We start from the raw sequence: 26,553 nt of genomic DNA, 5'->3' as shown, positions 1-26,553 counted from the left end.
CTACACTTTCTTTGGAACAGCCAGAAGCTTATCCTCTCCTGGAAAAGAGAATAGGAACAGTTATCTCACGTCCGTTACAGGTTAGTGCCACAGTGTAACAATACATGAAGCATAGAGCAGTTTCTCTCTGTACTCTCCTCTCTAGCTCTCAGGGATACTCTGTCCTTTTCACAATATTTAGCCCCCATCCCGTCAAAGGTAAGAAGCTTCTGATTTCTGTCTCGATTTCTTCCCTTGGACACGTGTGCTCTGACTATCCTACTTCAGCCACCAGCAGAACTTTGATTGGTCGCTGTGAGTTCTACCATGTCCAAGCTTGTGAAATGGAAGTGATCAGGAGATGGAGTTACTCCCAGTAGAAATATATCAGGGTTCAGCTGGGACAGACAGTCAAAGGAATATATGCAGTACCTTCTGGGACAACGTCACAGCTTTGCAGCACTCCTCTGTTCAAACACCTTCCAAATGTACCCAGTGCTGTAACTACTACTGAATCCAATGCTGTAACTGCTGTATCCTGTGATTTATTTAATACTGTACCCATGCTGTACTCCTGCTACATCCGGTGGCAGTCCTAGTGTTGTTCATGTGGTGTTCCCAGTGTCATGCTCAATATTCTGGGCTGTACCTTGTACTGTAACTAGTGCTATGCCCACCTTCACTGACTTGTATTAGTGAGGCATCTGAAAGCAAACTCTCCCTTACCCTGTGCTCCAGGTACGGTCCTTGTCTGAGCAAGAGCCTGGTACAGAGAGAGCGGTGGAGAAAACATATCAGTAAATCACATAATGATCAGAAACATGTCTGACAAAAATGAAGCATTTCTTGTGTAGCTTAAGCTTGTAGCGATTCTCTAATTCAGTTACAATAAATGTATTTAATTAGGATTTAAAAAGCAGCTGCACTTATAATCGAAGCCCGACAAACTTCACTTAAAAGTTACTAGAATTTATTTCAGTCTCTTGAATTGATGAAAGGGTCAAAGCAAACCAATTCAAATACAAACCAATTATATGATCTGTTCAGTTTTCAGTCTGACTGAAACAGAAATGACAGCACTGATCTCTGGGACACCCACTCCACACATCTGCCCAGCACCAAATCCTGGGAACACGCTGCTCTATATTCAGGATACGAGAAGGAAAAGAAAGGCTTTAAGCAGGTACAAAGGAAGCAAATCAGCAGAGGCATTAGTGGAATACAGAAAGTGCAGGATGGTGCTTAAGAAAGCAATTAGGAGAGCAAAGGGGGGATATGAAAAAGCTCTGGCTGGTAAAAGTAGGGAAAATCCCAAGATATTCTATGAGTATATCAATGGGAAGAGGATAACCAGGGAAAGAGTAGGGCCCATTAGGGACCAAGGGGGCAATCTATGGGTGGAGCCAGAGGACATCGGTAGAATGTTGAATGAATACTTCACATCCGTCTTCACCCAAGAGAATGAGGATGAAGGTATGGAACTCGGGGAGAGAGACTGCGAAGTTCTTAATCAAATTGATATAGGGAGTGACAAGGTATTGGAGGTGTTGGCAGGCTTAAAAATGGACAAATCTCCAGGTCCGGATGATTTGTGCCCCAGACTGCTGAGAGAGGCAAGGGAGGAGATCGCAGGGGCTCTGACCCAAATTTTTAATTCCTCTCTGGCCACGGGAGAGGGGCCAGAGGACTGGAGAACAGCTAATGTAGTTCTGCTATTTAAGAAGGGTTGTAAAGATAAGCCAGGGAACTACAGGCCAGTGAGTCTCACGGCAGTGGTAGGGAAACTATTGGAGAAAATTCTGAAGGACAGAACCTATCTCCACTTGGAGAGGCAAGGTTCGATCAAGGATAGTCAGCATGGCTTTGTCAGAGGGAGGTCATGCCTAACAAATTTGATTGAAATTTTTGAGGAGATGGCCAGGTGTGTACATGAGGGTAGTACAGTTGATGTAGTTTATATGGATTTCAGCAAAGCCTTTGACAAGGTCCCACATGGAGACTTATAAAGAAGGCAAATGCACATGGGATATAGGGTAATTTGATAAGGTGGATTCAAAATTGGCTTAGTTGTAGGAGACAGAGGGTGATGACAGAAGGCTGCTTTAGTGACTGGAAGCCAGTGTCCAGTGGTGCACCACAGGGATCTGTGCTTGGTCCCCTATTATTTGTCATTTATATAAATGACATAGATGACTATGTGGGGAGTAGGATTAGTAAGTTTGCGGATGACACAAAAATTGGCCGGGTTGAGTGTCTTGGGCTACAGGAAGATATAGACGGGATGGTCAAATAGGCAGATAAGTGGCAGATGGAATTTAACCCTGAAAAGTGTGAGGTGATACACTTGAAAGGAGTAATTTGACAAGGAAGTGTTCAATGAACGGCATGACACTAGGTAGTTCTGAGGAACAAAGGGACCTTGGTGTGTGTGTCCATAGATCTCTGAAGGCGGAGGGGCATGTTAGTGGGGTGGTGAAAGAGGGATATGGGACACTTGCTTTTAACAATCGAGGCATAGATTACAAAAGTAGGGAGGTCATGCTGGAGTTGTATAGAACCTTGGTGAGGCCACAGCTGGAGTACTGTGTGCAGTTCTGGTCACCACAATATAGGAAGGATGTGATTGCACTGGAGGGGGTGCAGAGGAGGTTCACCAGGACGTTACCTGGGATGAAATATTTAAGTTATGAAGAGAGGTTGGATAGACGTGGGTTGTTTTCGTTGTAGCAGAGAAGACTGAGGGGCGACCTGATCGAGGTGTGCAAGATTATGAGGAGCATGGACAGGGTGGATAGGGAGCAGCTATTCCCCTTAGTTGAAGGGTCAGTCACGAGGGGACATAAGTTCAAGGTGAGGGCAGGAGGTTTAGCGGGGATGGGAGGAAAAATTTTTTTACCCAGAGGGTGGTGACGGTCTGGAATTCGCTGCCTGGGAGGGTGGTGGAGGCGGGTTGCCTCACATTCTTTAAAAAGTACCTGGATGAGCACTTGGCACGTCATAACATTCAAGGCTATGACCCAAGTGCTGGTAAATGGGATTAGGTAGGTAGGTCAGGTGTTCCTCACGTGTCGGTGCAGACTTGAAGGGTCGAAGGGCCTCTTCTGCACTGTGTAATTCTGTGATTCTGTGATTAGAGTTTTTTTGAGGAAGTAACAATCATGGTGGATAAAGAAGAACCTACAGATGTGGTGTACTTGGATTTCAAAAAGGCATTTGATAAGGGACCACATCAAAGGTAAGTACACATGGTGTAGGGATAGCATATTAGCATTGATAGCGGATTGGTTATCTAACATGAAGGGTTCTCAAAATTCCCACATTTTTCATATCATCAACAAGGATATGACTTTTGGACTTTTATGGCAGAGGACCCAACTGCTGAGTTAAGTGTAGAACCCTGCAGACAGGAGGCTAGGCCCATGAAGGCCTGGGACTGGACATGCCTGGACTTGTTGAGTGCAGTGTGGATTGTTGCCTGAAACCAGACAACGAGAGGAGACAGAATATGCATTCTTCCCTTTAAAACAATCAACCCAGAGAAAGACTTCATCTTACATGAAACTAAAGCCCATTAAAATCTTGCATAAATAATCGCTACTAACTACTAAGGCAGGAAGGCAGCAATCAATGCACTTATGCGAACCTATCAATACTCCACATATACAATGGCTTTCAGTTCAAGACTAGTTACGGGGACAGGAAGACGACGATAAACATCATGCGAGCCCATTAAAAACAACGAGACAACAATCACCTGAGGAAGCCCACCAAAATCAGACAAAGAACTAACCTTGATTTGGATTGAGATAAGAAATTCAAAAAACAGTATAACTGGGCTACCAGTTACAAAGGGGAGGAGAGTGAGCAGTTTTGGAGCAGTTGAAGCAGAGTTTAAGCAGGGAGAGGTAGCTGAGCCAAGCGGAGGAAGGAGATAAGGAGGTTTTCAGGCCCGCAGGCAACATCACGGCGAGGGGCACGGGGTGGTAGGCTCAACCGAAGACAACAAGGCTGCAACAGCAGCCCTCCACGAAGATTGACCACCCACAACCGCGCCCTCCACCCAACTGAAGAACCTTCGCAGATTCCACAGACCAGGACCACGTGGGGACAGCAGGCCCCAGAGGACACAAAGAGCGTACCCCAAAACTGCAACCGGCTTACCTGGCTGGATTTCGAACTGTCAAGGAACGCTGATTGGTGAGCATGATCCCTGACCTCTCCTAGTTTAATTTAGTTAGGTTTTGGGGGTGGGACAAGGGTAAGGGGATTAGTAGCGTGATTTTCCCTCGTTATGTCGTGTGTTCCCCATTCTTAACTAAGTGTACTTTGTAGGTCTGTATAATCTCAGTGTAATCCTAATGTTATAAATTCATTTGTGACTTCAATAAACCCAGTTTTTTTTTCTTGCACCAAAACCAGTTGTCTGCTGCACTTTGTCACAACCCCCAAATAAGTCCAAGGTCTAGAACCCAGGTAGTGGGAGCAATTTGGACCATTCAGAAGTCAGAGGTGAAGCTGACACACCACCACCCCCTACATAATGGCGACCACGGCAGGACCTTGGCAAAAGGGATGCGATGCAGTGGACACTGATTTGGAAGGGAGAACTGTAATGGAAGAGAGGATTTTAAATTATGTGTTCAGTAAGGTGAATATGGAAATAAAATGGGTCACTAATCTGTTAAAGGCTGGGCGCCGGGTAGATGCTGCAGCTAAATGGACGGAAGGGAAGGATCATAAAAAATCCATAGAAAAGGCAGTCTGGCTGATGTGCTTCAAGAAACAGATCCAGCTTTTGGACAGGCTCGTTGAAGCACAGGCAGCTGAGATTCGGGAGTCAGCCCTGGAAGTCCAAACAAAGGCCCTAGCAGGGGAGAAGTTACTGAGAGCATTGCAGGCTCTGAACCAGGAAAGGGTGCAGTTAGTGGGGAAGCATATGACCCAGCAGGAATATTTACAGTGTCAGGTCACCGAGGCCAAGAACAATGAGCTGGGGTTGCGGGAAAAGAATGCCCACCTAGCAAGACAAGTAAGAGAGCAGGAGGAGAAAATAAAAGGCTTACAGGCAGCCTATAAGATAGTGAGCACACAGGGGTTTGAGGATGCAAACCATGGCCCCTGCCAGAAGCAGATAGAAAGTCTGAACCTTGCTCTAAGGACGGCAAAAGGCATGGTGTGCCTCATAAGCCCTAGGGCAGCCCAGGTCGACTTCACAGGGAACCTGGGGAAGACGGTTCAGACACCACAGTTAGTGCCAAGGGACTACCCGGTTGAGGAGCAGGAGGGCCCACGACCACCACCCGTAGCGCCAAGCTTTAGCAAAATCTGGCAGGAGGGGGGGTGGAATTAGGGGCAGAAGCTGAGGAGGAAAACCCTCAGCGAGAGAGGCTGGGACTGGGGCCGATGGGCCCGGCCCGGCAGTAAAGGTTCGGCCCGCCTGCTGATAACGGGGATGAGGGACCCCTCCAAAACCAGTTCGTAGTTCCCCACGGCAACCAACAGCTTAGGGCCATGGTAAGCCATTTAACTAAACTTGTGGCAAATGGGGATCCCTCGGTCCACTTCAGGGAAGTGGAACAAGCAGCAAGCATCAACGAGTGCAATGATGCTGAACAGGCCAAAATGCTGCTATTCTCCCTAGAGAGTGAGCTCTTCCAGTCCCTCTCTGACCAATGTAAGATGGGACAGTGTGATTATGGGGAGCTCAAGGAGGAAGTTCTTGAGGTCATGGGGATGAATGAGAGAAGTCCTTTCTCCCGGGTGGAAAAAACAGTGCAACTCGTAGGAGAACCCCCACAGGCTTTTGCAGACAGGTTGTGGCCGGTGTATAGGAGCGCATGCAGTGGGACGCCTAACCGGGCTAACCTGGACCAGGATCAGTGGGCCCACTGGCTCTGTTGCCTGGTGACAAACAGCTTGCCACAGGTCAGGGCCGCGGCAGGAATGTGGCTTGACCCAAAGAATCCCCTGACTACCGAACTCACAGTGATCAGACAATTCATAATGGTAAAGGAACCGATGCACACTCACCTAAAGGGAAAGTGCATGAAATGAAACCCGGCCAGGGTAGGAAGGAGTGGCATCAGGAAGGGAATAACCCTTCCAGCACAAAGCTCAACTGTTATGGGTGTGGGAAGAATGGACACTGGAGGAAGGAATGTAAGAATCCTTGGAAAGATAACAAGGGAAAGAATTCCTCAACCCCAGCCCAAAAGGCAGAGACAGGAATCCCTTCCGCCACGGTTGAGTCATTTTTGGACACCATGAGAACCCTATTGACTGGCCCAGGGAAGGTAGCAGCCACCACCCCGTCAGCCCCATCTAACCCACAACCCTGACTAGAGCCAGCGCAACCTGTTTACCTGTGTTCCCTTACCTACGACTTATGGAAGAGACCCCTCATTGAGTTGGAGGTAGAAGAGGTAAACGGGACCTATCTGTTAGACACGGGAGCATCATGTATCGTGATCCATTCAGCTAACCCCACTACCTCACCTCTATCTAATGGGGTCCCATACAGTCTGTCGGGATTCACAGGTAAAGAACAGGTTGGCTCATTTTCCATCCCGCTGACCATTCGTTTAGGAACACTCCGCTCTAAGTGGACCTGTATCCTAATGAAGTGGGAAGTGGAGGGTGGAAAAGGGATCCTGGGAGCCGACTTTATTGTAGGTCACGGGATCCTAGTGGATTTGAGGAATCACTGCCCATAGGGGGCAAAAACAGGAAAGGAAGACGGAGTAGTAGTCATCCCAGGGAAACAGGGGAAGGGGACCCTGTGCACCATGAAGCCTAAAGAGGGTTATAACCTCGAACTCATGGTCAGCAACACCCCAAGGGAGTTCCAGGCATTTGTGCGAGCCCACCTAGCCATATTTGCCATACACAAACACGACTGTGGGAGGGTCAAAGGGTTCGAGGTCAGTGTAGATGGGGACCCTATGGCCCGACCACAAAAGCAATATAACTTCCCCAGGGAAGCGGAGCCAGACATGGAAGCAGCCATGTCCTCCTTAGTGCAACAGGGGGTCCTGAGACCGATAGCCACCCACGTGAACTCTCCACTGTGGCCGGTTAGAAAACCGGACAACTTCTGGAGGGCCATAGTGGACTATCGGGTGCTCAACAGTAACATCCCAGCCTGTGCACCCATGGTAGCAGCAGTTGCCGATCTGATAGGAAGTATCCCAGCATCCACGACCACTTTCACAGTGCTGGATATCTCCAATGGGTTTTGGTCCATCCCTTTAAGGAGAGAGGATCAGTACAAGTTTGCCTTTACCTTTAAAGGGCAACAGTACACCTGGAACTGTCTGCCTCAGGGCTTCCACAATAGCCCTAGCATTTTCCACCAATGCATTGCAAACAGTTTAAAGGGCTTCAGCCAGCCCAGGCGGCTGGTACAGTACGTGGATGACCTGCTCCTATTCACCGATTCTAGAGAGGAGCATGGCCCACTTGTGGCCGAACTGCTGGAACTGCTCGGGCAGGAAGGCTTTAAAGTGAACCCAAAGAAAGCGCAGATCAGCCAGCAGGAGGTGAAATTCCTGGGCCTGACAATATGTGCTGGGGAAAGGGCCACAGATAAAGCTAGACAGGAAGCAGTACAGGAGTTACCAGTCCCCAACACAGTCACGGGAGTGAGATCGTTTCTAGGGCTAACCGGGTACTGCAGAGACTTCATTGAGGACTATGCGGCCACAGCAGCCCCTCTGCTCCGACTCCTGCATAAGGGAGTGGAGTGGGTTTGGGATGAGGGGTGCCAGGCAGCATTTGTCAGGCTCAAGAAAGATCTGCAGACCGCACCAGCTCTAGGGGCCATAGATGGAGGGAAAGAGTTCTTCCTGGAGGCAGCAGTCAGCGGGGACAGCCTGAGTGCTGTGCTGCTCCAAGAGCGGCATGGCAAGCTGAGACACCGGTGGTCTACTCTTCCAGGATACTCACAGATGTGGAGAAGAGCTACTCCAATTGTGAAAGGCACCTCTTGGCCACACATTGGGCTGTGAAAAGATCACTGATCTTCACAGGCACCTCTCCCATTACCCTCCTCATCCATCACAAGCCCACCCAGATGCTCCTGGATGGGAGAATCAAGAATGGGACAGTGAGCAGTGCCCGCATTGCTCGCTGGACCCTGCTTCTCTCACAGATGGACCTAAAAGTAAAAGGGCTCTGTGAGCCAAAGCTCGCAGCTAATCTGGTATATCCTGTAACAGCCCACCGGTGTTCCATAGAAGGGGTTTGGGAAGTAGACATAGGTTTACAGGCCGGGATACACCCCACGGGCCGTGAAATCTATGTGGATGGCTCCAGCACAGTATCTGCTGGTGAACGACTCATGGGGTGTGGAGTTTATGACCCAGCGGCAAACCTTGCCCTGGCAATTAAGCTCCCCAGCACCATGAGCGCCCAGCAGGCTGAACTGTCTGCGATAGTGTATGTGGTTACACACCCCGAGATCTTTCCCACCCCATACAAGATTTGCTCGGACAGCATGTTCACATGCAATTTGTGTACGGAGTACCTGGCCATCTGGTCCCGCCGCGGATACACCTCCGTTGATGGGAGACCCCTCACAGTGAAACCCTTGCTGGAAAAAATCTTAGCAGCAGTGGGGGAGGAAGGGGAGGTTTTCATCCATAAGGTGAAAGCCCATTCCTCCGCAGAACCCCGGAGTGAGGGCAACTGGCAGGCCGATGTGCTAGCTAAGGACGGTGCCCGCACAGGCATTTTCTGGGGCCCATATGGGTCCCATCCTATAGCAGCAGTCACGGGTAGGAATGGGACACAGGGGAGCACAGGGGTAGCTTTAACCCCGGACCTTAAGACAATCCAAACCCAAGACCCCGTCCTCAAGGCAGTCCTCAGTGCAGTGGCAGAAGGGAAAAGGGTAGAGGGCCCTTACAACACAGCAGCCTTCTCTATAAAGGGAGGCATGCTGTTTAAGGGAGAGCAATAGGTAGTACCGCAGCAGCACAGGGGGGAATTCCTTCAACTGGCCCATGAGGGTCCAGGAGCGGGGCATCCCGGGCCTGAGACCACCTGGCAGTGGGTGGAACAGGCAGGATGGTGGCCAGGACTCAGGGAAGATGTCCGCGAGTTCTGTGCCAGCTGTCTGGTGTGTGCTGCTAACAACCCTGACCCGCACAAAAGGAAGGTACCTATGGGACACATCAGGAGGGTAGAGGGACCATGGCAGTCGATCCAGGTCGACTACATCAGGCCCCTACCCACCGCCCAGGGTACTATCTAGTCCTGGTGGATGTGTTCACAAAGGGGGTAGAAGCCTTCCCCTTCCGAACAGCCACGGCTCTGAGTACAGCCAGGATCCTGGTCAGGGAGGTGTTCTCACAATGTGGGCTACCACAGTACGTGGAGTCCGACCAAGGGAGCCACTTTACCGGGCAGGTCATACAGAATACCCTTATGGTACTCGGCATAGAGGAGAAATACCACGTTGCACACAACCCACAGTCCTCAGGGATTGTAGAGAGGAAAACAGAACCTTGAAAGAAAGGCTGAGGAAAGAGACGGTAGACTCACCTAGAAAGTGGGTAGAAGTCTTACCGTTGGTCCTAATGGGGATCCGAGCCAGCCAGTCAAAAAACACGGGGTATTCCCCACACAAGCTCATGACTGGTAGGGTTATGCGGACCCCCACCCAGGTGCTAGCCCCAGTGCTCATGGAGGGCCAGCTCAGAGAGGTGAACCAGGACAGCTTCATCAGGATAAAAACAAAAAACTACTGCGGATGCTGGAAATCCAAAACAAAAACAGAATTACCTGGAAAACCTCAGCAGGTCTGGCAGCATCGGCGGAGAAGAAAAGAGTTGACGTTTCGAGTCCTCACGACCCTGCAACAGAACTGAGTAATATTAGGAGAGGGGTGAAATATAAGCTGGTTTAAAGTGGGGGGAGAGAAGTTGGGGGGGTGGGGGTGTGGTTGTAGGGACAAGCAAGCAGTGATAGGAGCAGATAATCAAAAGATGTCACAGATAAAGGAACAAAGAGGTGTTGAAGGTGGTGATATTATCTAAGAGAATGTGCTAATTAAGAATGGATGGCAGGACACTCAAGGTACAGCTCTAGTGGGGGTGGGGTGGAAAGACTAACAGGGCGTTACAGGTATAGATTTAAAAATAATGGAAATAGGTGGGAAAAGAAAAATCTATATAAATTATTGGAAAAAACAAAAGGGAAGGGGAAGAAACGGAAAGGGGGTGGGGATGGACGAGGGAGTTCAAGATCTAAAGTTGTTGAATTCAATATTCAGTCCGGAAGACTGTAAAGTGCCCAGTCGGAAGATGAGGTGCTGTTCCTCCAGTTTGCGTTGGGCTTCACTGGAACAATGCAGCAAGCCAAGGACAGACATGTGGGCAAGAGAGCAGGGTGGAGTATTAAAATGGCAAGCGACAGGGAGGTTTGGGTCTTTCTTGCGGACAGACCGCAGGTGTTCTGCAAAGCAGTTGCCCAGTTTACGTTTGGTCTCTCCAATGTAGAGGAGACCGCATTGGGAGCAACGAATGCAGTAGACTAAGTTGAGGGAAATGCAAGTGAAATGCTGCTTCACTTGAAAGGAGTGTTTGGGCCCTTGGACGGTGAGGAGAGAGGAAGTGAAGGGGCAGGTGTTGCATCTTCTGCGTGGGCATGGGGAGGTGCCATAGGTGGGGGTTGAGGAGTAGGGGGTGATGGAGGAGTGGACCAGGGTGTCCCGGAGGGAACGATCCCTACGGAATGCCGTCAAGGGGGGTGAAGGGAAGATGTGTTTGGTGGTGGCATCATGCTGGAGTTGGCGGAAATGGCGGAGGATGATCCTTTGAATGTGGAGGCTGGTGGGGTGATAAGTGAGGACAAGGGGGACCCTATCATGTTTCTGGGAGGGAGGAGAAGGCGTGAGGGCGGATGCGCGGGAGATGGGCCGGACACGATTGAGGGCCCTGTCAACGACCGTGGGTGGAAAACCTCGGTTAAGGAAGAAGGAGGACATGTCAGAGGAACTGTTTTTGAAGGTAGCGTCATCAGAACAGATGCAACGGAGGCAAAGGAACTGAGAGAGTGGGATGGAGTCCTTACAGGAAGCGGGGTGTGAGGAGCTGTAGTCGAGGTAGCTGTGGGAGTTGGTAGGCTTGTAATGGATATTGGCGGACAGTCTATCACCACCCCATGTCCCATTCCTACCCCTGACTGCTGCTGTAGGACAGGACCCATATGGGTCCCATATGGATGTACATAGCTTCTGTTATTTAATTTTGAGATTGTTAAGTTTGGGTGTTTTATTTAAATTTTAAATAAGATGGTTGGTAGTTTAAGTATTATTGTTTTAAATCCGAGGGAAGGGAACAGTCAGTTGGGGCAAGGTCTGAGGATAAAAATCCTCAATCTGCAGCAGGAGCAAACTCACAGACTGCACAAGCAGGTGCAGTGGGTTGTTTTAAGGGAAGGGCCATCCCACCCACCGTTTGGGACACTCCACCGCTCATCTGGGACTCAGACGAGGTGGGACCTGAGGGCAGAGAGTTACCTGCCCCTGACACAGGTTTAGAAGAGGTAAAACCTGAGGATAGAAATCCCCAGCCAGCGGCAATGGAGATTCCACAGACCGTACAAGAGGGGACAGTGGCTCGGGTTGAAGACCCACCAGCCAGAAAACCCCCACCAGCCAGAGTCCCTAGAAGGTCCCCATGAACGCCACAGCCAAAGAAACCTTGGTCACCAGCTCCCCAGTTTAAAAGGGCAGCCCCTCAAGTCAGGGATCGACCTGAGGACAGAGGTCCCCAGCCAGCAGCTGCAGACTGCAAGGGACCAAAGGTACAGGACAGGGCGGCCACACCGAAGGGAGTAGTGTGCTGTAGCCTGAACAGGGATTAACCTGGCCGCCTGGGGACAGATGTACATAGCTTCTGTTATTTAATTTTGAGATTGTTAAGTTTGGGTGTTTTATTTAAATTTTAAATAAGGTGGTTGGTAGTTTAAGTATTATTGTTTAAGAGTGTTTGTATTGAGTCGAGGTCACAAGACTCGACTATACTTTACCCAAGCCAGCGAATCAGTTCGGGACCTGGCTATATGCTCTTATGTCTCGCTACAGAAAGGATTTTGATAGGATGGGGGGCATACTCCTACTCGCCCTGATAGGAATGGCCACTGGGAGGCAAGGTGGCGTGGAGGACTCCCACATTTTTGGGTGCTCAGGGAAGAGAGCACCGGTGGTGACTGCGAGGGGCAGCGAAGGTAACGTGGAGGAGATCACTACCTATTCCCATGTGGGAAGATGGCCAGGGTGGCTGGGATCTAACTCCACCCGATACTCCAGTCAGACCGGGTTCACCTACGGGGGGGCCTCCCTCCCCTGCCCCAGCATACAGGCTGTGGCCACACGGGTCAGGGTCACTGAGGGGAAACGCATGTGCCTGACCTGCAGAGGACAGATTCCCCTGGAAAGGTGGTGGTGGCTCAGGAAGCTGAGCAGAGACATGGGGGACGGTACAGCTGACTGGGAGCGACTGGGGAACGACACCCATCGGACCAATACCGGGAACCATGGGGGGTGAGCGTGTGCCTGGACAAGTGGTGGAAATCAGAACAGGGAATCTATGTCTGCATGGGGGGATCGCGGAAGACCTGCCCCACGGGCGTATCCATTATCTTTTCCGCAGCATGGCTGGACAAGGGGAAGGGGGTGAAATGGGATTCCCACCTACACACTTGCATAACCCCATCCTCTCCAGCCTCAGTTAAGGCCACTGAACTCGTGGCACGTGCCCAAAAGCCCCTGCCCACAGCCCCAGCAGTAAGGACACATATGGAGAAGAGCCCTGCCACCACCAAGGGACCAGGGAATTGGCTGGTACTAGTGCCGACCGAAAAGGTGCCATACCAGGGGGTACACTACGCAGTGGCTTCCGTGATTCTAAACCTTACAGAGGTACACTTACCTGAGTGATGCCCCAAGGAGACAGAACAGCTATACCAGGCCCTGTTGAGAGAAATGTTCAGGAAATTCTACGAGTTCGATTTTGCCAATGTAGACAAAACAGAACTGTACACTACCCACACTGAGTACTTTAGCAATGCGGGGAGACAAAGAAGAGGAACCTGGAATGATGTTTTCACAGCATACAATACCGGATTCTCTGTGATGACATAGAATTGCAGACACAAATAAATGGTTTAAAAACACAATTACGAAAAATCTGAACAGAGGAGAACACAGTGATAGGCTCAGAGCTACACGAGGACCAGGCCATGATGGTCCATTTAAAGGAGATTATTGCTGAGTTGGAAAGGCACGCTAAAACAGTGAATGCACTCATTCGAGAGGATAGGAATGCATCAGACCAGGCTGCACAGAATGAGGTGTGCGTGCTGTACGGGGCATGGTTGCTGGGCGAGGGCCGCAGCAACCTGGAGGATTTAAAGCAAGGTTTAGTCTCCTCCTGGATCAGCAACAAGCACCTCACAGCCCTCCACCCATTTGAGAATTCACTAAGCCTGTGTCAGTTCCGCCTAGCCGCTGAAGCTTACCCTGTCTCAGTAGATTGTGGGCACTCCAACCACACCATGGGTATAGTAGTGAGGATGCCGGTCACGGGTGGGACAGCCCGACCTGCACCGGTATATAGGGTGGAGAACATTGGAGTCATTCAAGGGGGTGCACACGTCTGTTTCGCAGCGGCCCCACCTTACGTCATAAAGTGGGAGCACATGTTGACAAGTACAGACCTCTCTGGGTGCCGGAGCCGGGGTGCACACGTAGTACTGTGTCCCCAGCACTTGAATGCCTATTCCAGACCACAGTGCGGGTTTAAAACTGCTGGTGCACGGCCTATAAACTGTACCATGTAGGTAATGGCACAAGGCCATGTTCCCCCACAGGTAGCATATATAGGTATATATATATATATACAAGTGCGCCCCACTACCAGCTTGGACAGCACATCCGGTGTCGAGTAAGTGACAGCAGTTTTTGTTTTAAACCCGAGGCAGAAGTTCAAGTGGCCCAGGAACGGATTGTCCCCCTTCCTGAACCCTCCACTGTTCACCTCACTGTTAGGGAAAACATTACCAACCTGCAGAGCTCTGTCACACATTTCGGTTACGAAATTCCCCCTCTCCCAGAACATCTTACTAAACTACTAAAAGCTGTAGAATTATCACAAAAGTATTTCTATACTTTGGAACAGAAAACACACGAGATAGAGGGAGAGATTCAAGGTATCAGTCCCACCCTGGTGGGACATTTTCGAAAACATAGAGGTCCCTTCATGGGTCAGAATGGCTTCCCACATCCTCGTGGTTTGCCAGCTGGGAATAGTGTTGTACCTGTTGTGCTCTCAGTGCAAAAGAAAAGGCAAAATCCTAGAGTTCCAAAATGAAAGGACCTGGAAGAAGCATTATGCTAAGGTGGAGAGAGATACACCTGTTTGAACCTTTCATATATTTTTTTTTGTGTTCCTGAATAAAGATTGTTGTTTTCTTTTGCGTTCGGTTATTTTTAAGAAAGACTTTTACATGTTGTTTTCTTTTAATAAAGATGTATGTGCACCAAGTGGGGTGTTGGACCCCCTAAATGTTTGGATGTATGTAAATAACTGTATTTTGCCTATGCATGCTTAAGTACACCACATTTTAAAGAATGGGGGATGTATGTGTCATGGGATCTTAGATAGGTAATTACAGTAGCAAATTGACTATGGGAATTTTGCTTTTTTTTCCCAGTATGATATTTGAAGCAAGGTTTAAGTATCAAAGGGGGGGCTGAAGGGTTCTCAAAATTCCCACATTTTTCATATCATCAACAAGGATATGACTTTTGGACTTTTATGGCAGAGGACCCAACTGCTGAGTTAAGTGTAGAACCCTGCAGATAGGAGGCTAGGCCCATGAAGGCCTGGGACTGGACATGCCCGGGCTTGTTGAGTGCAGTGTGGATTGTTGCCTGAAACCAGACAACGAGAGGAGACAGAATACGCATTCTTCCCTTTATAACAATCAGCCCAGAGAAAGACTTCATCTTACATGAAACTAAAGCCCATCAAAATCTTGCATAAATAATCGCTACTAACTACTAAGGCAGGAAGGCAGCAATCAATGCAATTATGCGAACCTATCAATACTCCACATATACAATGGCTTTCAGTTCAAGACTAGTTATGCGGACAGAAAGACAACGATAAACATCATGCGAGCCCATTAAAAACAACGAGACAACAATCACCTGAGGAAGCCCACCAAAATCAGACAAAGAACTAACCTTGATTTGGATTGAGATAAGAAATTCCAGTTACGAAGGGGAGGAGAGTGAGCAGTTTTGGAGCGTTGAAGCAGAGTTTAAGCAGGGAGAGGTAGCTGACCCAAGCGGAGAAAGGAGATAAGGAGGTTTTCAGGCCCGCAGGCAACATCACGGCGAGGGGCACGGGGTGGCAGGCTCAACCGAAGACAACAAGGCCGCAACAGCAGCCCTCCACGAAGATCGACCACCCACAACTGCGCCCTCCACCCAACTGAAGAACCTTCGCAGATTCCACAGACCAGGACCACGTGGGGACGGCAGGCCCCAGAGGACACAAAGAGCGTACCCCAAAACTGCAACCGGCTTACCTGGCTGGATTTCGAACTGTCAAGGAACGCTGATTGGTGAGCATGATCCCTGACCTCTCCTAGTTCAATTTAGTTAGGTTTTGAGGGTAGGACAAGGGTAAGGGGATTAGTAGCGTGATTTTCCCTCGTTATGTCGTGTGTTCCCCATTCTTAACTAAGTGTACTTTGTAGGTCTGTATAATCTCAGTGTAATCCTAATGTTATAAGTTCATTTGTGACTTCAATAAACCCAGTTTTTTTTCTTGCTCCAAAACCAGTTGTCTGCTGCACTTTGTCACAACCCCCAAATAAGTCCAAGGTCTAGAACCCAGGTAGTGGGAGCAATTCGGACCACTCAGAAGTCAGAGGTGAAGCTGACACACACCACCACCCCCTACAAACAGGAAGCAGAGTTGGGATAAATAGCTCTTTTTCATGTTGGCAAGCTGTAACTGAGTGCCACAGGGATCAGTGCCAGGGCCTCAACTATTTACAATCTATATAAATGGTTTGGATGAAGGGGCTGAATGTATGGTGGCTAAATTTGCTGATAACACAAAAGTAGTTGGGAAAGGAAGTTTTCAAACTGAGGCAGAGACTCTGCAAAGAGATATAGACAGGTTGAGCAAGCAAACATTTGGCAGACGGAGTATAATGTGGGAAAATGTGAACTTGTCCACTTTGGCAGGAAAAATAGAAAAGCAGCTTGTTATTTAAATACAAGGTACAGAGGGACCCGGGTATCCTGGTACATGAATCACAAAAGGTTAGTTTGCAGGTACAGCAAGTGATTAGTAAGGCAAATGGAATGTTGTTGTTTATTGCAAGGGGCATGGAATATAAAAGTAGGGAAGTTTTACTGCAGCTGTACAGGGCCTTGGTGAGACCACATCTGGAATACTGTGTACAGTTTTGGCCTCCTTATCTGAAATGGGATATTATTGCGTTAGAAGCAGTTCAGAGAAAGTTCACTTGACTCATTCCTGGGATGAAGGTGTTATCTAATGAAGGAAGGTTAAACAGGTTGGGCCTAAACCCGTTGGAGTTTAGAAGAATGGGAGGTGGGACTGAATAATACACTGCCAGATCAGGAGTGTTCACTGCTTTGTGGGGAATAATAAGGGGCAAGATGACTTTGGGCACCGTTTATGACATCATCATGCCAGTTGCAATAAAACGGTAGGCGGCCGGTCAAAAAGTCAGAAACCTGCCCACATTATTTAAATTGCAAACGAGAAGGCAATTAACATTATTAATGACCCAATTCACAGCTATAATATGCTCTGAAGTCAATAATACACCTTCAGGGTGAGAATCACGACAGCGTGGGAATCGGTGCCTTAATGGGCAAGCTGGTGTGGGCAGGTTTAAAACTTTAGAGCTGTTCGATTGATTCTTTTCCTGTCCGTTAGCCAGGAGTGAAAAGTCTCAGAGGCAGAGGGGCATTGTGGTCTCTGTTGTAAATACAACCTCTAGTGAGGAGGAGAGAAGGGTTAGGAGGAGGGGGAGAAGGGTGAGAGGAAGAAGGGGACACAGGAAGGATCAGGATGCTGTGGTTTTTCAGGAAGGAGACAGAACAGCGCGGGACCCCAAGGATCAGGGGGAACCCAGAGACCAGCGGAGGTGCAGATGATCTTATGCTGCTCCAAGAGTATATAGGCAGAGATTTAGCCACCTGTAACTGAATGAGACTCAGGGCAGGAGAAAAGCCAGGCCTTCAGTAGTCACTGTGGCATCACTTTGTGAGATACTCACAGGGGAGGTCGCATCCAACTGCATTGGGGCCACCCGATGCCTGTTGCATTGAAGGTAAGAGTGGTGCTGAGCTTTCTTGTAACAGGCTCATTGCAGGCAGCCTGTGGAGGCCTCAGTGGGACACCGCAGTCTGCTGCACTCCATTGCATCAAGGTGTACACAGATGCAATGTTCCAAAAGGCCAGGAATTACACCTCTTTCATGCAGGATGGCCAGAGTCAAATGGATAGAGACTGAGGATTTGCAGCAATTGCAGGTTTCCCTGGGATGCAGGGAGCCATTGATTGCACACAAATAGCCACAAAAGCTCCTGCTGGACAGACATGCACCTTCATAAACCAAAATGGCTTCCACTCGACCAATATGGTGCAGCTGGTGTGTGACCATAATGGACGGGTCATGTAGGTGTGTGCCAGGTACCCAGACAGCAGTGACAACTCAGCTTAGAGACGTGGACTATGTACAGCAGGCACCTCAAAACTCTGGAGAAGTACCACCAGCACTGCCTCCGCAAGATCCTGCAAACCCATTGGCAGGATAGATGCACCAATGGCAGTGTTCTCACTCAGGCCAACATTGCCAGCATCGAAGCATTGACCACATTCAATCAACTCCGCTGGGCGGCCACATCGTCTCCATGCCTGACATGGGACTCCCGAAACAAGCGCTCTACTCGGAGCTTTGACACGTCAAGCGAGCCCCAGGAGGGCAGAGGGAACACTTCACGGACACCCTCAAAACCTCCTTGAAAATATGCAACATCCCCACCAACATCTGGGAATCCCTGGCCCAAGACTGCCCGAAGTGGATGGAAAGCATCTGGAAAGGAGCTGAATACTGCGTCTCATCGCCGAGGGTGAGCTGAAGCCAAGCGTCAACAGCGAAAGGAGCACATGGCAAACCAGGCACCCCACCCACCTGTTCCCCTATCACCGTCTGCCCCACCTGTGACAGAGGCTGTAGGTCATGCATTGGACTCTTCAGTCACCTGAGAACTCATTCTTAACGTGGAAGCAAGTCATCCTCAAACCCAAGGGACTGGGTAAGAAGAAGAAGATGATCCTTAGAAAGACACGGATTCCAGACCTTTTCACCAGCCTGGATTCCTTGGAGGGATGGCTACTAGGTGATAAGGGATGACTATTGACGCCTGTGAGGTGCCCAGATCTGATGCAGAGAGGAGGTATAGTGAGAGCCATGCCAGCACCAGAGCCATAGTGGAGCAGACCATTGGTCTCCTAAAGTTGCGAATCCGATGCCTGGACAGATCTGGAGGTGTCGTAAAGTACTCCCCCTCATGTGTGTCCCTGATAGTCATAATTTCATGTGCAGTCCATAACATCACCACCCTCGCTCTGATGGCACTGATATCTATGTATAGAAACGTAACAAATGTTCAACTCCTCAGTGCCAAAAGGTGGGAAACTTGCTGATTTTTAACATTTCTGGCACCTATGAAGGTTGACACGGTTTGCAGAGATTAACTACAATTTAAATGCACTTCCCTGGCCAGATTACACGAAAATGCACAAATCTCTCTGTATAGTACATCCATTCGATTATTCATCTGCTGGGTTCCCTCACACTATCCCATGCCATATCCAGTGCAGGCTGTGACCTTGTTCCGGGTCATAGAAACAGAGAAACATAGAAAATAGGAGGAGTAGGCCATTCGGCCCTTCGAGCCTGCTCTGCCATTCGTTATGATCATGGCTGATCATCCAACTCAATAGCCTGCTCCCGCTTTCTCCCCATATCCTTTGATCCCTTTCGCCCCAAGAGCTATATCTAACTTCTTCTTGAAAACATACAATGTTTTGGCCTCAACTTCTTTCTGTGGTAACAAACTCCACAGGCTCACCACTCTCTGGGTGAAGAAATTTCTCCTCATCTCAGTCCTAAATGGTCTACCCCGTATCCTCAGACTGTGACCCCTGGTTCTGGACTCCCCCACCATCGGGAACATCCTTCCTGCATCTACCCTATCTAGTCCTGTTAGAATTTTATAGATTTCTATGAGATTCCCCCCTCATTCTTCTGAACTCCAGCAGATATAATCCTAATCGACTCAATCTCTCCTCATATGTCAGTCCCGCCATCCCAGGAATCAGTCAGGTAAACCTTCGCTGCACTCCCTCTATAGCAAGTACATCCTTCCTCAGATAAGGAGACCAAAGCTGCACACAATATTCCAGGTGTGGTCTCACCAAGGCCCTGTATAATTGCAGCAAGACATCCCTGTTCCTGTACTCGAATCCTTTGGCTATGAAGGCCAACGTACCATTTGCCTTCTTTACTGCCTTCTGCACCTGCATGCTTACCTTCAGCGACTGGTGTACGAGGACACCCAGGTCTCGTTGCACATTCCCTTCTCTCAATTTATAGCCATTCAGATAATAATCTGCCTTCCTGTTTTTGCTACCAAAGTAGATAACCTCACATTTATCCACATTATACTGCATTTGCCATGCATTTGCCCACTCACTCAGTGTCCAAATCACATTGAAGCATCTCTGCATCCTCCTCACAGCTCACCCTCCCACCCAGCTTTGCTTGGGTCCCTGCCTGCAGCCTCTGAGAATGGACATTCCACCCTCCAGCACTCATTGGGTGGGATGATGGTCTGTAACCCACCCTTGCTACTAATTGGTGGCAATTAATGTATTATCGGGCGTGCTCCAACTGCAGGCCCGGACGTTGGAATGCCGCCAACTTCCGGATGCAGAACCCAGTTCCGGCGCATGACCATATTATTCAGCCTGTGATCTTACTGAAACATATAAGATCCTGAGAGGATTTGATAGGGTGGATACTAGGAGGATGTTTCCTCTTGTGGGGGAGACTAGAACAAGGGGACACAGTTTAAGAATAAGAGCTCTCTCTCCCTTTTAAGATGGAGATTAGAAGAAGTTTTTTCTTTCAGAGGGTGGTTAGCCTGTGGAATTCTCTTCCCCAGAGAGCAGTGGAGGCTGAGTTAGACAGATTTTTGTTAGACAAAGGAGTCAAGGGTTGTGGGGGCAGATAGGAATGTGGAGTTGAGACCACAACCAGATAGGCCATGATCGTATTGAATGGCAGAGCAGGCTCGAAGGGCCAAATAGCCTACTCCTGCTCCTAAGTCCTATCTTCCTATGTACTCCAGTCCACTTGCAATTAAGGCTAACATACCATTTGCATTCCTACTTGGGTTCTGTACCTGTATATTAACTTTCTGTGTTTTTTGTACCCAAATCCCTCTGAACACCAACCTTTCATAGTTTCTCACTATTTAATTTTTTTTTCTAGTCTTCCTACCAAACTGAATAACCTCATATTTCACACCCTATACTCAATTCGTCAACTTCTTGCTCACTCACTTAACCTGTCTATATCCCTTTGTGGACACTTTGTGTTATCCCCACAGCTTATTTTCCCATCAAGCTTTGTATCATCAGCAAACTTAGATAATTACAATTAGCCCCTCATCTAAGTCATTAATATAGAATGTGAATAGCTGAGGCCCCAGCACTGATCCTTGCAGCACCTGATTAGTTACAGCCTGGCAACCTGAAAATGCCCTCTTTGTTTTCTGTCCTTTAACCAATCATCAATCCATGCTAATATTCTATTAGCTCTTTGGTGCAACAGTGTTTGGTGGCGCCTTATCAATTGCCTTTTGAAAATCTAAATATTCTACATCGACTGGTTCTGCTTTATTTATCCTACCGGTCACATCACCAAAAACCTCTAAATTAAGCCATATCCTAGATACCGGGGCCTGGCCTGTTTTCTGTGAGGTTCATTTCACACATTAACCTTCATCTGCCCCAAACACAGCTCCCTGTTCAGAGGTGACATGGTCACTGGGAAGAAATACAGTCTGCATAATTCCTTCAACCTACATGAGATCTATCACCTAGCCCAGTATGTAAATAAAGGAGGCTCAATAGCTTCCTAGAAGCCTTAGCTGAAACCCACTAGACTCCAATCACAGCACTCGGGCTGGGCTCAGGCCCCAGCTCTCAATACGGGCTCAGACCCTGGCCCTCAGTCTGGGCTCAGGCCCTGGCCTACAGTTTAGACTCAGACTCCAGCCCTAAGTCTGGGCTCAGACCCTGGCCCGCAGTCTGGTCTCAGGCCCTGGCCCATGGTCTGGGCTCAGGCCCCGTGCCGTGGTCTGGGCTCAGGCCCTGGCCTTCAGTCTGGATTCAGATCCTGGCTTGTGGCCTGGGCTCAGCTTCAGGCCCCAGTGGAGGTTCCTGGATATCCCATGCTTGACCTTATGCTGGAATCAATGGTTCCCAGGCATTCAGGTCCCAATCTTCAGTTAGCTCCTGTGAATAATTTGCAAAATTCCACCTGAAGGAAAATAACAACAATAATGCGCATTTATTTTGGATCTTTAATGCAGCAAAACTGCCAAGGTGCCTCACAGGAGTGTTATCAAACAAAATTTGACACTGATCCATCTAAGTTTGGTCCATATATGCCCAAAAGCTTGGTCAAAGAGATAGGTTTGAAGGAGTGCCTTAAAAGAGGAAGGAGGTGAATAGGTTTAGAACGGGAAGATTAACTCTCGTTCCTTAAGCAGCACATCTTCAATAGAATCCCAAACTCAAGGATTCAGTTAAAACTCTGTCTCCTTGTGAACTTACCTTTACCATAGCCTTTGACTTCTTCAATCTTGACACTGCATCTGCAACCCCTCACTTTCCAGCATTCAGCTTGTATAAGTTGTTTGATTGTAAAAGGAATCCAAGTTGACAAATGCTATCATGTTTCAGGCTGTCACCCCTCTCCATGCCCGATTGTTACTCTCCCCACAAGTCCTGTCTGCTCCAGGAAGGTTCCAAGTTAAATGACCAATCATATTAAAATTCCCCCCGCCCCAACACCCCACCCCCTGCCGTCCCCCCATTCTCAGGCCCTCAGGTCCTCAATGTGCTCACCTCGTTCAGGCAGAAATAGAATCAGGTCTTCTGGAATCCCTTGTTTCAATGCAAACTGTTTGAATTGTTCATTGATTTCCTTTCTCAGCTTCCTTGTCCTTCCTGGGAGATGAGCATTCAGTTAAAACTCCAGAATCAAACTTAGAAAACGATGTGTGAAAGAGCAGGTGTAGAATCTCTTACCGTACAGGGCCACTGATTTTGTCTTTCTTCCTTGTATCTGACTTTCGTAGATTAGAATAGCATATTCATGATAGTTCATGTGAGTCACTTTAATAGCAACATCGATATCGCAGCCTGCAAAACAATATATTTGGCTGTTTAACCACTTGCTTTGTCTGGTTTAAAGTTCTCTCTTTTCTGCCCAAGAACATGCCACTCTGTTGAGGGTGACAGTACACCAGGCAGAAAGGATGCAGAGGATGGGGCGTCTGAGACAAGCTTCATATGATCTGCCAGCCAATGAGCGCCTCTCTTTGTGTTGAGAAGGTGTGAGGCCTGACAGAAGGCAACCGCATCCATGAGCAGTGACATGTGGCTTAATCAGAAATTAATGAATGCCCAAATTAACCTATGACTGATACATACTGACCCTGTGCTGTACCTGCACTGGGAGTGTTTGATGGGGACAGTGTAGAGGGAGCTTTACTCTGTATCTAACCCCGTGCTGTACCTGTCCTGGGAGTGTTTGATGGGGACAGTGTAGGGAGAGCTTTACTCTGTATCTAACCCTGTGCTGTACCTGCCCTGGGAGTGTTTGATGGGGACAGTGTAGAGGGAGCTTTACTTTGTATCTAACCCCGTGCTGTACCTGCCCTGGGAGTGTTTGATGGGGACAGTGTAGGGAGAGCTTTACTCTGTATCTAACCCTGTGCTGTACCTGCCCTGGGAGTGTTTGATGGGAACAGTGTAGAGGGAGTTTTACTCTGTATCTAACCCCGTGCTGTAACCGTCCTAGGAGTGTTTGATGGGGATGGTGTCGAGGGAGTTTAACCCATCCTATCAGGGCCCATAATATTCTAATCGGATGACAGCATGTTTCCTGGGCTTCGTGAAATGGATTGAGAACAATTGCTGGTCACTCCTGATTGAATTGGTAATGGGGCTGGTCTGGGAGAGCTACATGCTGATATGGGAAATATCCATTTTAAAAAAAATCGATTTAGAGAGGGAATTCCAGAGTTTAGGTTCTAGGCAGCTGATGTCAGAACCAAGAATGATAGTGCTATTAAATTGTATGAGGCTACAATTGTAGGAGCTTAGAGAGCAGAAAGACTTGGAGGACTAAAGGAGGTTACGGTAGTAGGGAGAGGTGAGGCAATGAAGGAATTTCAAAACAAGGATGAGGATTTAAAAGTTGGGGTGTTGTTGGGCCAGGAGCCAATGTAAGTCAGCGAGCACAGGTGTGATGGGTGAACGGAATTTGGTGCGAGTTAGGATACAGGCAGCAGAGCTTTGAATTAGCACAAGTTGATGTAAGTTTATGTCTGTGGGAGGCTAGCCAGGTGAGCATGGTCAGATAAATCAATGAAATGAGAGGTGCTAACCCTTTGGGAAGCAATTTTATATCTAGTTTTAGGTCTTACCTGGAGGGGGATATATTTGAAGTGTCCTTGACTTCCCAGATACTCATATTTCACTGTCATATTAACACATGTTCCATTCCTAAGAATAAAATAAAACAAGATTTTAATTTTTTGGGTGAAAATCATGAAGGATGATCAGCAGTGTGATATTCCCCAATCAAACTACACAGGAATTAGGCCCTGGGGGCTGGGACCCCCTGAAACAGATGATTGGGGGACCCACAAAAACACATTAATGTGGAGCTTCAGATGTTTTTTGGCGCAGTGGGCAGTGTCCCTGCCTCTGAGCCAGAAGCTCCAGGTTCAAGTCCCCCTCCAGGTCTTGACAGCTGAAGAAGGTGCATTCAGAATGTGGCCAATTGAGTATCAACCTGTAAATCCATCCAACACATGCCAATGGCAGGCAATGAGAGCAGGATAGATTCCTTCACAGCCATGTGATGGATAAAATTTGGAGCCTTTAATACCACTGTCCATAGTTCTGGTCCATGCATGTAAAAGTTTATGTTGCCACAACAACTCAGTCACTTTGGGGGGCTGGTTGGCTCAGTTGGCTGGATGGCTAGTGTGGATCAGGTTGGTATCAAAAGCACAGGATTCAATCCCTGTTCTGGTTGGGATGGATTCAGGACCTGCCTCCTCTACCTGTGGTGAAGGGTGTGATGCTGTGAGTCAGACCTGCTGCAGATGAAAAACTCCTGTTTTAGGGCCTCCCTGATAAACTGGGCTGCCCTGGGTCCCCAGGCTCTAATGCATGTTGTAGGCAGTTGCTAATGTCAAATGTGTGTTTGAAGGGATTCCTCTTTCAGGCCTCAATGAAACCCAGCCAGCAAGAGTTTATAAATTTTTATCTTCTGCTTTGAGGTGGAGCCACAAGGAGGTAGCTACCTCCCAGACCATTGTGGCCCTCATGGCAGTCCACAAGAAATTTCTATTCTAGGATTGGAAAAGTTTGGAAAAAAAGAGAAACAGCTCCATCCCCCATTAACAATGTTAGTTCTCTGGGAATTTGATTGGGGCTCCAGCCCATCGTGTCTTCAACTCCACAGTCAACCAGAGTCATAATCCCTTGAATCTTGTTCCTTTCCAATTAAGTCCTGCTCCAGGATTGAGTTACGCTCTGGGATTGAGTCCTGGTCCGGGGTTAATTCCTGCCCCGGGATAACTCCTGCCCTGGAATTAAATCCTACTGTGGGATTAAGTCGCACTCTGGATTAGCCCCTGCTCAAGGATTAACTCCTGTTGCAGGAATAATTGCTCACATGCCACTAAACTATTGTTTTGGGCTTTTTTAAGGCCCTGTCATGGTCTCTGGCTGCACAGTGAAGATTGCTAGGATATTCAACAAATGGGGAGGGCATGAGCTGCATACCCATTGACCCCTCACTGGTACTTTGCACTGGTCATTGAATAGGGATCAGGGGTGCATCACTGGCCTTGCCTTACCTCAAACAAGTGCCACTGAGGCCCTTGTTTCCAGTCCACAGAGCTCGCCATCATGCTGAACATCTCCATTTCAGCAGGATGGGGAAATTACAGCACTGTATCAAATGTAATTGCAGCCTGTTGAAGTCAAAATGTAAGTAAGGAAATCTCACCATTGATGTATAAGAATGGCAATGAATTTATTTGCTTCTTCAGTTGCTGATAGTACAAATTTGAGCATATTCAAGGAACCCAACAGAGTGTCAAACCAGAGACAATCGGCAGCAGATCCGATTGAGAACCAAGGTCCAAGAGTCTGAAAAAAAAGAAAGGCATAAAAAACGACATCTGGAGATTTTGAAACCAATTACAGACCAAGTCGTCTCCTGTTAGAGTTCAGGGTTGCTGCATTAACCATAGACCCAAACTCAGGAACACAGAGATACTGCAATAACTTTGTTGCTTGGGTTTTAACAAGGCTTTTGACAAAGTCCCAATGTGGCAGACAGGTCTGAAAAGTCAAAGTCCTTTGGACCCAAGTGGCAAGTTGGATTCAAAATTGGCTCTGGCAGGGACCACCGGCAATGGCTAATTTTGCTTTTACCATAGAACTATAGAAAAGTTACAGCACAGAAAGAGGCCATTCAGCCCATCGTGTCTGCGCTGGCTGAAAAAAAACAACTAGCTAACCCCACTCTAACCCCATCTTCCAGCACCTGGTCCGTAGCCTTGCAGGTTACAGCACTTCAAGTGCAGATCCAGGTGCCTTTTAAATGAGTTGAGGGTTTCTGCCTCCACCACCAAACCAGGCAGTGAATTCCAAACCCCCACCACCCTCTGTGTGCAGAAGTTTTTCCTCATGTCCCCTCTAATCCTTCCACCAATCACCTTAAATCTGTACCCCCTGGTAATTGACTCCTCTGCTTGAGGAAACAGGGCATCCCTGTCTACTTAGTTGCTTCAAACAGCACTCCAGTTTGGCTTACTCCCCCATATCCCTGCAATTTTTCTCCAAGCAAGTATCTTTTTGAAGGATATGATTGAATCTGTATCCACCACTTCACCAGACTGTGCATTCCAAATCCAAGCCACTCATTATGTAAATCTGGTCAGCTGCCCTTTAAGCTACTGTAAACAATTTCTCTTTATTTACTCACTTCTATGTCCTCCCCAAAGCCTTTATGCTCTTCCTAAAACATGGTGCACCAAATTGGACACAATACTCCAATTGGGGCCAAACCAGTGTTCTATATAGGTTTAGCATAACTTCTTCCCTTTTGTGCTCTATGCTTCTATCCATG

At 48.3% G+C, this 26,553-nt stretch overlaps 1 protein-coding gene across 1 annotated transcript; it reads right to left on the bottom strand.

The window, feature by feature from the left end:
* On the bottom strand, positions 1-26,553 carry LOC144685321 (protein AMBP-like). Its single transcript, XM_078549731.1, has 8 exons — positions 25,426-26,553; positions 23,828-23,906; positions 22,425-22,538; positions 22,242-22,343; positions 12,915-12,955; positions 9,763-9,833; positions 657-742; positions 1-38 (listed from the first exon to the last, which is right to left on the bottom strand). Exons 3-8 carry the CDS (start codon positions 22,501-22,503, stop codon positions 1-3), a joined length of 417 nt encoding a protein of 138 aa, XP_078405857.1. The 5' UTR covers positions 22,504-22,538; positions 23,828-23,906; positions 25,426-26,553.

The sequence above is a fragment of the Cetorhinus maximus genome, chromosome 10, assembly GCF_964194155.1.
Source record: "Cetorhinus maximus chromosome 10, sCetMax3.hap1.1, whole genome shotgun sequence".
Taxonomy (NCBI): Eukaryota; Metazoa; Chordata; class Chondrichthyes; order Lamniformes; family Cetorhinidae; genus Cetorhinus; species Cetorhinus maximus.
The sequence above is the reverse complement of the archived record's forward strand: the minus strand, read 5'-3'. Positions and strand labels throughout refer to the sequence as shown.

Bases quoted from the DNA above. Each gene is read 5' to 3' on its own strand.
- LOC144685321 (XM_078549731.1), bottom strand. From the start codon at position 22,503: ATGAACTATCATGAATATGCTATTCTAATCTACGAAAGTCAGATACAA. The intron at 743-9,762 runs GTAATTCTGTTT...TCTCTGTACCAG, and splicing joins GACCTGCTGAGGTTTTCCAG to GCTCTTGCTCAGACAAGGAC. The intron at 39-656 runs GTGGGCATAGCA...TCTCTTTTCCAG, and splicing joins ACTAATACAAGTCAGTGAAG to GAGAGGATAAGCTTCTGGCT.